The sequence below is a fragment of the Perissodus microlepis genome, chromosome 4 (assembly GCF_051167445.1).
Source record: "Perissodus microlepis isolate ML-2025 ecotype Zambia chromosome 4, ASM5116744v1, whole genome shotgun sequence".
Classification (NCBI taxonomy): domain Eukaryota; kingdom Metazoa; phylum Chordata; class Actinopteri; order Cichliformes; family Cichlidae; genus Perissodus; species Perissodus microlepis.
Genome location: NC_140464.1, coordinates 1,486,796 through 1,500,987, shown reverse-complemented (window position 1 = coordinate 1,500,987; position 14,192 = coordinate 1,486,796). Strand labels below are relative to the sequence as shown.

Below are 14,192 nucleotides of genomic sequence, written 5' to 3'. Positions count from 1 at the left end.
TCTCAGACCTTCTCTATGCTGAACTTTGGCCGCTCTCGCCGCCTTCTTCCTGTCACATGATGCCGTCTGTCTCCACCCATCAGTGACCCACAACCTGACCTTTTATTGAGCACAGTTGCCCCCTCGTCCTGGGCTTCACTGACCCCGTTTCATACATCCTTCAATCAGAACGGGGCGTATCAGATTCAGATGGAAAACAAACCTTTTTTTGACTTTAAACTTTATTGTAACAGCTGAGAGAACATGATCCTCCGACTGGAGCTGAAGGTGAGGACGGTTTGCTTTTGGACTGGAGGAACATTTGAACCCAGAGATGGGACACCCCATGACCTCACACAGAGCCAGGAGTAGAAACACGGTCATGAACTGAGCGTTTGGAGCTTTTGTTTGCTCATTATTGGCGAATCAGAGCAGCTCATGAAAATAAAACACGGGCACAGAGGAGGACGTCAGTTTTAATATTGCTTCAGCGAAAAAAACCACAGAAGGAAGAACATCAGCACTTTGTAAGGCAGAGACATCCACACACCAGAGAGTCAACATCTGTAAACAGCATTTTTAGCTTGTTAGCTTTGAGAGAAAAAGTGCTCAGTAGGAACAAATCTTTGGCTGTCAGCGTGGGACGGTGAACAACATCTTCGCTCCGGGTTCTCCGACACGTGCGCACCTCACTTCCTCCAGACAGCACACATCGCTTTAATATTGAACTTTAACATATTGTATGGTAGGTGGAAAAAACCCGTCACGACCTCCAATGTTGAACCTGAAAAATAAAGAAAACAACACAGAATGAAATTCCTAAATGTCGGGAGTCGTCTTCATCAGTGACCTTTGTTCCACTGAACCATCAGGTGTTGTTAATTTCGACCAGCAGTCCTTTTATATTTGTTCCTCTGGCTCTTATTTTGAAAAGTCAGTTGTTCCAAACTAAAAACCGAGATGTGATGAGGGTCTGACTGTGTCCTTCAGGTGCATCAGCTTCATGTTTCTGAGCCTGAAGCTCGTCACAGTCTAACGTTTCCTGCTTCACACTCGTGTTAAGTTAAACAAATTTGGGCTTAAATGATTAAAAATAAACATTTCTTTGAACCAAGCTGATGACTGAGGTTAAAAGATGGGTTTTGTTTGACGGCTGCAGAAACTGAATGAAATCACTGAAAAGTCAGCAGTAACAGAAACACAAGAGAGAAGATCTGCTGAGGTTTACTTTCACATCTGTTCCCCTCCTCTTCCTCACTGGGCCTGTCCCTGACCCGGCAGCGCCCCCAGCAGGCCGTTGGCTGTGGTGAAGAGGTTGATGGGAGACGAGCCGTCCGTGATGAGGGTGGACTTGAGCCCCAGAGACTGGAGCATCTTCACCTGGAGGAAACAAACCAGTGCAGACAGTTTTAAGCTCAGCAGCAGCAAAAACAACAAGAGAAATTAAAACAAGGCTTAAAACCTTATTTTGGGGCAGATGCTTTAAAATAACCCCCCCATTATAAGACAGTATAAACACCTGCGCAGCAATAACAGGTTTAAATGAGACGATAAACGTTACTCTGGTTCATCTGCAAACAATCTCGAATTTGTTTTAATTCATTATTACACGTTTATTATTCGAGCAAACGCTGCAAAAAGCGGCCGGCGTCCGAGTCAGGCGAGCGATGTGATGGAAAAGTGAACAAGCACAAATTAAAAGCAAAGACTACGTTAATAAATCTTCAATAGACAGACTGTAACGAGTCTGTGCTGCAGTTCAACGTCGCGCCTTATTCATCATCACGCCGTTCATACACAGACCACTGAGGTCACGTTGAAGCTCGATGACGAGCGTGTCGTCTTCAGTTACAAACACGTTTTCAAACACAGATCTTTGAAACAAAGTCTCGTGCGTCTGGTCTGAAACACGCGTGTCTACAAACACACAGAGTTTCAGTGCTGGCTGTGAAACTGAAAAGGAAACAGGAACTGTTGAGCTTTTCAAAATAAAACACGTTTGGTTTGTTGGAAACTCAAACATCTACCAAACGTTGGGTTACTAGTTTGTGTCGCATGCTTTCTAGTTTTACTCTCGCTCGGTGGTCGGTTAACAAGTATGGTGTGGTTTTTCAAAATAAAAGCACAGGGCGTGAACAGCGATGGCTCAGTGAAATGAAACCTGTTGTCAGACGTCTACAAAAAGAGCAGAAAAAAACGTTTTTGCTTTAATAAACATCCCAGAACTGTGAAAACGATCATTTCTATTCATTAAGCACCAGTTTTATCTCCATTAAAATCAGCTTGTGTGTGGAGTAGACTCAGCAGAGTCTTTCTTATTCTTAATATAATTCGGAGCATTTCATGTTCGTGCGGCGTGGGTGTGGTGTCAGCGGCGTGGGTGTTGTACCTGCATCTCGGGGCCGGCTCTGGCGATCTCCTTCAGCGTCTCGCTGCCCAAACTCTCCATCATCTGCTTGAAGCGCTGACTCTCGATCTCAGCCAGCTGCTGCCGCTTCTCCACCTCCAGACGGTCGATCTCCTTCTTATAGCTCAGCTCCTGCTCACGAGCCTTCGCCAGGCGCTGCAGCTCCGCCTCCTGCACACACACACACATTACAGAGACATATAGGGTCGACCTTACAATAAAAAGCACCTTGAGGCTGAATTAAACTGAATAAAGCTGGTGTGGAGATGGAGCAGATAAGACAGATGAGCCGACAGAGAAACCGATGAGGGAAAACTTTGACGTAGCGCTACGACAGAAATACTACAACGAAGAGACGACAGCCAAAAAACGTGACAGAGAAAATATCGCCATGGAGACGAGAGAGAATTTTTTTAACAAAGCTGTTTAGATCTGCGCGATAATTTGCCAGCTTCTTCTTTTTGACTTTGACACCTTCGACTCCTTGAATCCGTTTAAACTGGGACTCGCGTGAGCCGGCCGCCTTCTTTCAGACGGCGAGGTTAAATCCATCCAGCACAAAGTCTTTTTGTCTTTTTGTTCATGTAAACTGGATTAATCGGTGTGACATCATTCGACCCTTGAACTCTATTTAAAGCTCACTTTTAATCTTTTTGGTGAAATCAGTGAGCTGTGAGTCAGCGTTTGATGCCGACTCGTTACTTTAAAGCAGGCGGCAGATTTTACTGACATGTTTTATACTGAAAGGGAGGAAGTGTGAACGTACCGCCTCGATCCTCTGAGCCTCGGCCTTCAGTTTGGCCTCGCTGACCGCCGCCTCTCCCTGAATCCGAGCCGCCTCCGCCCGAGACTGAGCTTCAGCCTTCGCCGCTCCGGTGCTCTCCACCGCCGCGCTGAAACACACACACACAGCACGCAGACACACACACACACACACACACACACACGCGCACACAAACACACTTACTTTTAGTTTTGTCTGCAGTTTGTTGTAAATTAGTTCTGATGGTTGGAGTCTGTCAAAGTCGTTGTGTGTTACATTCGAGCTCTGCCTCATGGAAGCAGCTCCAAGCTGATCTTTAAAAATCGGACAAAAATGTGACGACAGACATAAAACATGTCGAAGTCTCATAATTAATAACGTTAAGCGTTGTGGTTTGTTTGCATTCTGTGACCTTGAGAAGATATTTAAGAGCCATTTAACGCTCTGATTTTCTCCTGCTGGTGGCGTCTGGCTTCACCTGAGCGCCTCCAGCTCCAGCAGCTCCTTCCTGGCTCGCTCCGCCTCGGCCTGGTCGGTGATCCGCTGCCTCTCCAGCTTCCCCCGGGCCTCCTGCTCCAGACGCTCGGCCTCGTGTCTGCACGCAAGCAAATCTCATGAAGCTGCGACGTCTCATTGATGCTGTGTGTGTGTGTGTGTGTGTGTGCGCGCGCGTGTGTGCGTCGGACCGTGCAGCCGCTTCCTGGGAGTTGGTGGTGATCTCGATGGCCAGCTGGACGCTCTTCTGCAGGGCATCTCGTGTGCGCTGGTCAACGGGCTCCGCGGACTGGATGTCCACGCTGCTGATCACCAGGTTGTTCTGGCTGAAGCGAAGACTCGAGCGAACCTGCATCTTCTCATCGAAGCCGAACACGGCCGAGCAGATGATCCGGTTCGAGTTCTGCAGACAGAAACACGTTGGCTCAACGATCACGTCAGAATCTGGGATTTTTAAATGATTCGTTGTACTCGGACATGAACTGAGCAGTTATGATCCACAGAGACGGTGCTGAAGTGAAGATCTTATATTTCTATTTGAATCTTGTGACCTGTGCGGCTCTGTGAAGACTCCAGCTCCCACCACAACAGATGGAGGCACATTTTCGACTTTAATATTTTACTTTAGTCATTTGTTCTTATCAAGCCTGAGTACGCTCAGTTTGTAGAGAGCTGACATTAATTATGAGGAGAAAACTTTACTCGAACCTGCGGTGATCTGGGGGTAAAACAGCTCGTTTCAGAGGCCGCTCTCAGGTTCAGTGTGAGAGAAAGAAGGATTATTTCGAACTGAATCATGCAAAGCTGCTCGAGTGAAGTCCCAGAACACAAACACAGAGATGGATGTCGGTCAGCCTGACCTGCGGACCGGCTTGTTTTTCATCAGTTGGTGATTCATTTCATTCTGAATGTAAAAACTTCAGCATATCTCAGGCTGGATGTTCCGATACAAACCTTGTGGAAATCATCAAACTGCACCGAGGCGACAGCTCCACGGATCCGCGATGCGATGGCTTTACAGGCGTCGCCCACAAAGTCGGGGACCGAAAACACGGCCGCGGCGTCGGCTGCGTCCGTCCGAGACTTCACCTCGAAGTGCCTGCGAGGGAGAGGGGGAGGAGCCAAGGTAAGAAACACTTAGAACTGAGAGGCGTCTGCGTTTGTCGGCGCTTTTTTAAAAAACCCGGAGCAGTCAGAGATCATGCTGCTGTGCTGTGAACCGGCCTCTCCACGGACTCACACAAGCGTGCGCTTACCAGTTGTAGGAGAGCTGCAGCTGCAGCCGGGCGTGGTCGGCCGTCTCGATGGTGATGATGTCGGTGAAGAAGTCGGGCCCCAGCAGGAGGCAGATGGCCTTGATGACGTTGGCCCTCTTTGGCTTGTCCCCAGACAGCGACAGCACGGTGAACTGCTCGTCGGGTCCCAGCATCACCATCTCCGGTCCAAACACCACCCTGCAGACAAAACCACCATCAGCACCAGCAGTTCAGCTTCATTTAACCCCAACGCACAGCAGCGCCCACCTGGCTTTCTTCTCCCTGTAGTCGTAGACCTGCACGGCGGCGTTGTGGGGCACCCTGAAAGACACCACCCTGGTCTTCTCCCTCGGGGCGGCCGGTGCCTGCAGGCCGCGGTCTGAGCGGTCGGCAAGCGGGTCGAGACGAGCGCTCAGCAGGGCCTCGACGTTCGGAGGAAGGTCCTTCTCCCACAGCTCCTCGTCGTGAGTCAGCATGTAGGTGTGACCAATCACCGCGCGCACCTGCAGACCAGCAATACGTTGCTATGGCGTTGACCACAATCATCAATCATTTACAGACACGTGACACATAAAAGGAAAACCCTAAACCCTCTGCACTGAGGGTCCTGTGATGATGATGAGCTGAGGCAATCTTTACAAGCAGACTTCTATGTACTAACGCAGGAGTCGCCCCCTGCTGGTCACGAGGAAGGTTTAAAGGACTCTTCTGTCCTGGAAGCTCCGCCCATCGTCACACACAGTCTGTGAGCTGCCGGGACATTCTGCCGTGACGCTTCAGGTCCACCTGAACACGCTGGGAACGCTGAGGCCACTCCTACCTTTCCCGTTTTGATGTCCCTGACGTAGATGCCCTCGTTCTCATCCAGCGGGATGGCTTGGCGCCGCAGCAACACCTCCACGCTGGCAGGGGGGACGTACTCGATGGGGCCCCGCAGCATCCAGCGGTCTCCAGGGCGACGGGGGGTGCCGCTTCTGCGAGAGCGCTTGGCCCTCTCCTGCAGCTCTTCCTCCTCCTCCTCCTCGTCTTCCTCCTGCTGGCAGAGAGAACGGGAGACAGAGAGGAGGAGGACGGAGAGAAGGGTTAACGTGGTGATGCACTGGAGCGGTGGGGGAGTGGGAGGGAGAGGAGGAGACGGGATTGGAGGAAAATACTGAGTAAAAAAAGTGAAGGGAAGATAAACAAAAGGAAAAGGTGGAAGTGTGATGGTGGGTGGAGTCAGGAGAGGGTTTGGGGGTGGGGGTGTTGAGTCAAAGGAAGGAAGAGAAGAAGAAGAAGAGGAGAGTGGGTTAGTCTGGGTTAGGAAAGGAAAGTGAAGGACAGGATCACCAGTGATCCAGATTTAAACCAGTTCCAGCTGGAGGCTCACATTTCCACCCAGTTGGGATCAGAGATGTTTTAATGCACGTACTCACATGTTAAACTACCTCTGATGCACTATGATGAGATTAAATAGAGACATGGCTCGATGTATGTGAGGGTTCAGGCCTAAAGGCTGATTGTCTCATCTCTGCTTTGAAAGAACAAACTTCTGTTTTACATTAGAGCTCACTTCCATGTTAAAGGTCAAAGGTCAGGACAGCACAGTTAGAAACAGGCTGTTGGACAGCTGATTGGAAGGACAGCAGGAGAAAGCTTTGGTTACTGAGCGCTGGGACGTGGTAGGAAAGTAAAGGTTTGTGGGGCCTGGTAGGTTTGTGGCACTTTGGTTTATGCAAACCTTTTTTCCTGTGTTGTGGCTGCGAGCTCAGGCCTCGTTTCTTGGTTTCACTCTAGACTTCAGTTCTCTTCTTTCCAGGATCAGTTGGCTTTCAGTTCTTTGGCCCCCAGAAGACTAACTGCGTCCCATTTCGCTTCTACTTGAAGGAGATGATAGTTTTGGCTCTCTGTTCATTCACACTGTGATCGCTGCAGAGCGGCGAGCGCTGCTCCTAAAAGGACGCTGACTAAAAACCCTCAACGACTGCCAAAAATATGCACACAATAAATATTTCCACACGACTGGTCGCTCAGTCTGCCTCACCCTGACCTGCTGCTTTCTATGACTGCTCTCACCAGAGTTCACTCTGTTCCTAGAAATACCTGCGATAAAGCCAACCTTTCAACCACACCCCTCAGCACTGCGAGGCGTTCTCACCTTTCGACCAGAGACACGCCTTTCACCTGCATACCAGCCTTTACAGAGCTGCAGCCTTTACAGATGGCCTCTTTATTGAGCTTATCATGTTTGCTTGTTTAATCTCTCTGATTGACCGGTTGCACAAGATGGTTTTAAACCGCAGCACATCTGTGCAGGCCCAACCTTCATCTGACAACACCTCGTCCCGTCTCTCCTTTCTGCTCAGCTGACGCTCCCAGAGAGAAGCGAGCAGATACAGCAGAGTTCAGGAGAAAGTGCCTGAGAAATGCAGAAAGAGCTCAAATCCAGCTCAGCGAAGGGTTTAACAGTGAAAGCACACGACAAAGGTTTGCATGAAGCAGCCGTGATTTAGTCAGTCATGCAAATTTCTGAATATTTTAGGAAAATCAAGCAAAACATGAAGCGATTCTGTGTTTTGCTCTCTTCTTACCTCCTGGGTGTCGTTAAAGGCCTCCACAGCTCGCAGCACTAGCCCCTCCTCCTCCGACAGCACGTACACGTCCTGGATGCCGTTTTCCAGGTGCTCCCCAGGCTGCAGGAAAAACGAGCGCTCGCCCTGACAGAGGAAGACGAGGGGAAATGATCAGGCCTGAGGAAATGACACGAACGCAGCAAAACTAGAAACGGCAAGACTGAAGCTTCGCCTCACCTTCACCACCCTCTTCTGACCCAGCTGAGGTTTCCCGTCGGGTCCGACCGGGTCCAGGATCACGCAGTACTGCCTGCTGCTCAGGGTGGTTACATCCACCACACCCACCACCTCCTCTGCCACAGAGGGGATGTGGGCCTCTCTATCAGCCATGGTGACCAGCCATTCCTCCCCGGTGCGACGTTCTCGCCCGCCGGCGTCTTTAAAGGGCCGCAGGGCGCGCACGTGCAGCGCTTTCTGAAGACACAACAACAGCGAGCAGTCAGAGAAACCATCTGCATCCGTGTGGTTTCTCTGATGGCTCGTGAACCACAAACACCAAAGAAGCTGTGTGTGTGTGTGTGTGTGTGTGTGTGCGCTGGCCGTGCAGGCTTTAGTGCTGCAGTGTGGGAGAAGGTGTAGGTGAAGAGCAGGTCGTCGTTTCAGGGCGTCTATGAGGGGCGGGGTTACCTTGTCAGTGAGGATGAAAGCGTTGACGATGTCAATCACCTCTTCGTGCGCGCCTGGAAGGTACGCGCCCACCTTACTGACCAGCCACTCCTCACCTGAGCCACAGACACAGGTGAGACAGTTCGTGACACTTGAACATAAAACGAATCTTTTCTGAATCTGCAGAGGAAACAGGAAGTCCCCGTGAGCCTCGGGCTTAAAGGGGAACCATAACCCACCGTTTCACGGAGGAGGAGCTTAAACAGCTTATTTCACACACAGGATGAACTAAGTATCATTTTGAACTACAATCATGCAAAGCCACCCTGTTTTCCCTTATATCCTTATGTACATCAGAGAGATTTCTTCTTTCATACCTGTATGTATCGTCTGATGACGAGTAAATGCCCCAAAGTTTTGTTCTGAATAATAATAAAGAGGCTATTCTATTCTATTCTATTCTATTCTAATAGAGTGAATTAATAAAAGTATGGAGCTGAAATAGGCGGAGCAAACCTCATTTCCTGTATTCATTTCATTTTTACTGTTTAATCATAATCAGCTTTGATTGAACGTTTTATGTGACGCCAAAGTGAAGTTGATTCATTACAAAATGCAGGAAAATCTGAGCATCCAAAACCACCAAGAGAAGAAAAAAGGGAAACAAATAAGTTCCACATGTGCATGATGCAAAAAAAATACTCAAAATAAGCGAGTGAAACAGAAAAATGGAGTTAAAATAGTTAAATGGGGGATTATATACGATATATTATTAGATAGTGAACATTTGTCCCAGTTTAGTTTAGTTTGATCTTTCTCTCTGTGAACTGACTTCTTGGGTACACTTGGGGGCGGAGCTTCAAACAGTTCAGGGGTGCTCACAGGTGAGTGTTACCTGTCACTCTGTTGACTCCGGTTCTGTCCTTGCCCTCCTTGCGAGCTCTCAGCCTGATGGCCTGGTTCTCCCTGATCACCGTGGCCTTGATGGTCTCCAGCACAGCCACCTCCTTCCTGGGGATGTAGGTCCCTGAAACCAAACGAGAGATATATATCGTAATTGCAGCTCGTGCCGTGCTTTCAGAGACGCAGATTAAAAGGAAAATGCAAATCAATGAAGTATTTGTTCTGACAACCAGTCAAACCAGTACACACCCGGTCCTTCGAACAGCCACTCGTCTCCAGCTACTCTCTTCTCTCCTCCTTCCACCTCAAAGTCCAGCAGAGCCTGCAGACGCAGAGCCGTGTCGGGGTACACGATCTGCAGCGGCGTCACGTCCTGGAGGCCAAAAATCGCGCATTCGAATCAGCGAGAACAAAGAAACTCTTCAGTGACTCTTCCTTCCATGACAGAACACGCAGTGAAGGAGTTTCTTCTTCTTTAAATGTTAAATTGAACTTTTTCAGCTGAACATGATTAAGTTCAAAATCAGCCTGACTTATTCTCAGCACCGCCCACTTCCTTCTGATTGGTCAGTTTCTGGAAGCCTGCAGCCTGACTTTTCATCCTTTTTTAATAACTTCTTTATGTTTTCATCTTCATTATGTCTCCCTGATAAAGTTTGAATTCCCGTGAAATAAATGAACAAACCTGTTGCATCTCCTCCCCGGGGTACAGGGGGAACGGGTCCTGGGTCAGGCGGATCTCCAGGTCGGCGTGACGCAGCTTGGCCTGTCCAGATTGGTCAAACAGGACCTGGTTGTCGTCATCGCGGGCCACGGGGTTGGCGATCACACAATAGTGACGTGGAGGCACCATGACCATGCGCACCGGAGTGAAAAGCACTCTGGGGGGAAAAAAGGAGAAGACTTTGATGTTATGAAGTTTTGAGCTCCTCCCGAGGAAGCCTGAATGTCAGAGGTCTTCCTGCTGAAGCCGGAGGGCGGCTTCCTCTGACCTCTCGTTGTCCTGGCGGATGTAGGTGAGCGGTCCGATCTCCACTCGGGCGATGTTGGTGTTCTGGTCCAGGACGTGGATGTAGTGATGCGGAGGGATCCGGATGATCGATGCCTCCAACAGCCCCTCCATCTCCGGCCCGCGGTTTCCGGCCTTCTTAGACATGATGTCAGCAAATTACTGCAGATGATGGCATAGAGAGGGCGGGGCTTATTAGAGGAAAGAAGGAAGTGTATCAGGAAAAGAGAAAAACTGAGAATAACCTTAAAAAACAATTTTTATCACATTTGATTTCAAATGAAGAAAAAAAGAACCGACTCTGAGGGAAGAGTTCTTCACGCTGGTTCAGCTTTTTACTGACATCTGTCAGCATCTCCTGTTTATACAGCTAATCAATACAAGCTGCCTGATGACAGTTATTGATTATTGAACACAGACCCTAACAAAGTCTCTGTAAACGACTGGCTGACACCTCCACAGCAGAGCACGAGTCTCTGGGTGGTGCAAAGGTTTCACCAATAAAAGGCCTGCCGGGGTTTAGGTTCACCTGTCGGGTTAGTCTGCTGCCTGCCTTTTAGTCATTTTAACTTTATCTCCATATTTCCATAAATTCCAGGTCTGTAAAGACTCTGGAGACATGTTTATGAGCCACGACCATAAACATAAAACCTCCGTCCTCTGCTGAATCCACCACAACCCTGAAGAACAAACACAACACACAGTGAGTGAGTCTGAGCACACGGGCGTCAGGATATCAGCTCAAACATTCAAACGCTGCTGAGATAAGAGCTGAAGCTGAGTCTGAGATGAACTTGTGACTGAATCAGACACACAGCAGGCTCCACAAATCCCGCAGGGTGTCAGAGTGTCATAGGACCTGAAAAACAAGCTCGACCTGAAACAGCCGATCATCAATAATCACAAAGAAAACAATAAAGTCAATGTGCAAACACTCTGATGACCCACAGAGGAGGCGTGGATCTGGAGCCGCCGAGCACACGCGTGTGTTTCTGCAAACAACAGCTCAGGGCCTCGCGTCCTGTGTCGCTCGAGTTAAACCACAAAACCTCACATTCAGGTTCCTTGACCAACACAGGTAGATGTGTCCAAACTGCGTTGGACTCTGTGCAGTCTGCAGATTTCTAAACGCTCTGCACGAGGCTGATCCTGTTCAGGCACAGCGAATAAAAGAGGAAACATGAAACTGGCGAGCAGGTAACAGGAAGCGCTGCAGGTGTGACTGTGGTGTAAACGGCTCAGACAGGTTTAGTCGCTGAAAGCTGCTCCTTCACCCGATTCTTCATTCAGCAGCTTCATCCAATCAGCTTACACCAACAATAACCCCGACCACGTGACCTCATGTTACCCAACGTTACAGTATTTGCATCCACCTTTGTTGGTGTAATCCAGGGTATTTCTCCTCCACCTCGCACACGCGGGGCAGTGAAGCCGTCTGAATAACGAGCAGCGCGGGCAGCTTTAAACAGCTGCTTTAATAAGGCAGCACGAAGCTTTTTAAATGAGAAATTCTACTGTCAACTTTTTAATGTGATCAATAAATGTTCAAATTGAAATCTGAACGTTGTCTTTTGTTTTGGATTCGCTCGAGGAGCCATCAATCACACAGATCAGAGCGACGCTCGGAGGATGATGAAGGTGGAGCTGCCGGCGGCCCACCACGATCACGCTTCATATACGTTTCATTTGATTTTGTTCGATTATAAATATCAAAGCAGGGTTTCATCAGGGTCAGTTCTTAGTCGAGTCATGGTCAGAGCTGCCATTCGTTTAGCCGAATCCTTCAATCTCTGCTTCCTAATGATGCAATCATGTCCCTCCATCTGTTTTCTCACCACGTTAGTCTCATCTTCCTCGTGTCTTCCTCACGTCTCCGCAGCTGGTGCAGCAGCGGCCTGCTGTGAGGTCTGCTTACTACCTGTTACTACTGTTGTCGTTAATTCTGCTATTATTTTTACTTTCTTCTTGTTTTCTCTTAGATTTTCAGCTCCACCTTCTCCACACTGAACTTTTTCTACAGGCTGCCTGGGCGCACGGCGAAGGTAGTGGAGGGGTGCCAAATCACCAATCCAGCCTGGGTGGAGGAGGTGGAGACAGTTTCAGCCTGTAGCATTGGCGTCTTTTACGTGTATCAGAGTTGTCAGCAGCCCGGGGCTTCCTGCAGCGCTTTTATAACAGTATTCACTTCCTCATCACAGGCTGTCCAATAACATGGAAAATGTGAGGGTGGCTCCCTCTCCTTCTCTGTAACATGATCAGCTCTGACAGAGGAGGCGGCTCTGCAGGATCACAAACAGCTGCTCATGTACGCTTAACAAATGTAATGGTTTACAAACCTGGCAACCCACAAAACTCCGTTAAAACACCCTGAACGAAAGCCCCTGTGTTTGATTGAGGCAGAAATCACCTAGTTTGATGTTCCCTGAGATTGTTTTAGTGATTAAAAGGAGAATAAGCGGAGACATGAACATGATAACAAATGGCCTGTATTTGTATAGCGCTTTACACATCCAGTCATCCACCCATTCACACACACATTCACTGGTGATGGCAGCTACATTGTAGCCACCCTGGGGCGAGGCTGCCGGACACTGGCACCACCGGGCCCTCTGACCACCACCAGTTGGCAACGGGTGAAGTGTCTCGCCCAAGGACACAACGATCGAGACTGTCCAAGCCGGGGCTCGAACCGGCAACCTTCCGATTATAAGGCGAACTCTCAACTCTGAGCCACAATCACCCCTAACAAAAGGACAGAAGACTGAAAATGAAACTCAAACACGTGTTAAAGTTCAGATTCTAATCAATTAAAAGCTATTTTTCGGGTGTACTATAAGCCGATTTAAAAGTGGGGTAATATTTGTTCACGCCCCACCTTCAGTTGTTTCAGCTGTTCAGAAATCTGCTCCGACACGTACGGAAGTTTAAAGTTTGCGATTTCAGAGTAAAGTTCTGCAGCGGTCAGACAGCCTCAGGGTCTTACCTCTTCCCGAAGCAGGCAGCAGGCAGCAGGCAGCTCCGTGTTTGCTCTCAGGGTCCCGACTCACACACGGAGGAGAAAACCGACCGAAGTGCAGTCACTGCGGGAAAGACGAGAGAGACCTGCAAACCCGGAAATGATCAGCAGAGGCGAGTCATCTGGTCCGGGAAACACACACACACGCGCACACGCGCACGCGCGCACACACCGTATTTAAAATATTTTTGAACCATAACTATTATTAATAATCCTGTGAATTTGTAAGTCACAGGACAAAAGTCGAAATTCCGATTTCCACATTTCTCATAGATTAAACATTGAACAAGATTTAAAAACATTACATTTTTAAGCATAAATGATGAAAAACACAGAAATATGCACCTCAGGTCAGTAACTATGTAGGAGCTCTGGAGAGGGAGGAATTTCACACATGTTGTGTTAGTAGCGCCCTCTGCTGGAAAAACACATGAACTACATGCCATCCTTCACGTTATAAATGGCCCTCTTGTCCGGTTATATAAATACACAATGTTCTGATGTCACACATTCAGGTTAAATAAAGTGTGCAGTGATACACACCTCATACTTCAGATGTCTTGATGCTCAATCATCAGGTAAGAAATTCTGTTCATCTGGACTTTAGTGGGAGATAATCTGCTGTGACAGAATAACTTTATTTACAGCACCTTTTAAAAACAGACGCACAGAACAAAGCTACAGATCAGGCCGAGAAATGAAATAACATTAAAGAGAAAACTAAAAAATAACCACAAACATACACAAGAAAACAGACGAGAGAAAAAGAAAACTGTTCCACAGCACAGTTCTTTATATGATAGTGCACAGCCCCTCAGCAGGCTTCTGGAAGTTAGCCAATCAAGAGAAAGTGGGCTTTAATGGGGCCTTAAAGACAGAATTAGAAGTCCCTGTTAATTTGATGACAACAATACAGAGACGGAGCTGAAGATTTCCCCCGACTGTTCTCTGTGATGCTTCAGATTTAGAAAGTGAAAAATGTAAAATAAGCTGTTGTTATCAGACATCAGTTACTGTTTTTATTTCAGATTCACATTTAAAGATGATAACGTACAACAAAAAGAATCGTGTTTTTTGTTGTTGTTACTCAAATTTAGATTTGAAATCACCTCAAAAATCACCGAGCTGTTTGACAACTACTCTTTC

General features: G+C 48.2%; 1 protein-coding gene across 3 annotated transcripts; it reads right to left on the bottom strand.

Moving 5' to 3' along the window:
- Positions 1–437: 437 nt before the first annotated feature.
- mvp (major vault protein) lies at positions 438–13,167 on the bottom strand. 3 transcript variants are annotated; one of them, XM_084924977.1, is made up of 18 exons: positions 13,014–13,167; positions 10,014–10,221; positions 9,707–9,902; positions 9,271–9,394; positions 9,014–9,145; positions 8,140–8,234; positions 7,690–7,926; positions 7,471–7,596; positions 5,721–5,936; positions 5,168–5,403; positions 4,901–5,098; positions 4,599–4,743; positions 3,836–4,047; positions 3,628–3,744; positions 3,153–3,279; positions 2,369–2,557; positions 1,208–1,359; positions 438–763 (listed from the first exon to the last, which is right to left on the bottom strand). In XM_084924977.1, the coding sequence occupies exons 2-17, from the start codon at positions 10,175–10,177 to the stop codon at positions 1,234–1,236; spliced, it is 2,640 nt and encodes an 879-aa protein (XP_084781103.1). In that variant the 5' UTR covers positions 10,178–10,221; positions 13,014–13,167; the 3' UTR covers positions 438–763; positions 1,208–1,233. The 3 variants fall into 3 exon arrangements, with proteins under 3 accessions (XP_084781103.1, XP_084781102.1, XP_084781104.1); XM_084924976.1 differs by having other exon boundaries at positions 10,014–10,192; XM_084924978.1 differs by having other exon boundaries at positions 5,721–5,933; positions 10,014–10,192.
- Between the last annotated feature and the right edge of the window lie 1,025 nt (positions 13,168–14,192).

What these genes read in the sequence shown, in the direction of transcription:
- mvp (XM_084924977.1), bottom strand. Translation starts at nt 10,177, where the DNA reads ATGTCTAAGAAGGCCGGAAACCGCGGGCCGGAGATGGAGGGGCTGTTG. An exon ending in CTGCAGCTCTCCTACAACTG is followed by an intron (nt 4,744 to 4,900) that starts GTAAGCGCACGC and finishes TCTCCCTCGCAG; the next exon opens with GCACTTCGAGGTGAAGTCTC. An exon ending in CTGGAGCTGGAGGCGCTCAG is followed by an intron (nt 3,280 to 3,627) that starts GTGAAGCCAGAC and finishes TGTGTGTTTCAG; the next exon opens with CGCGGCGGTGGAGAGCACCG.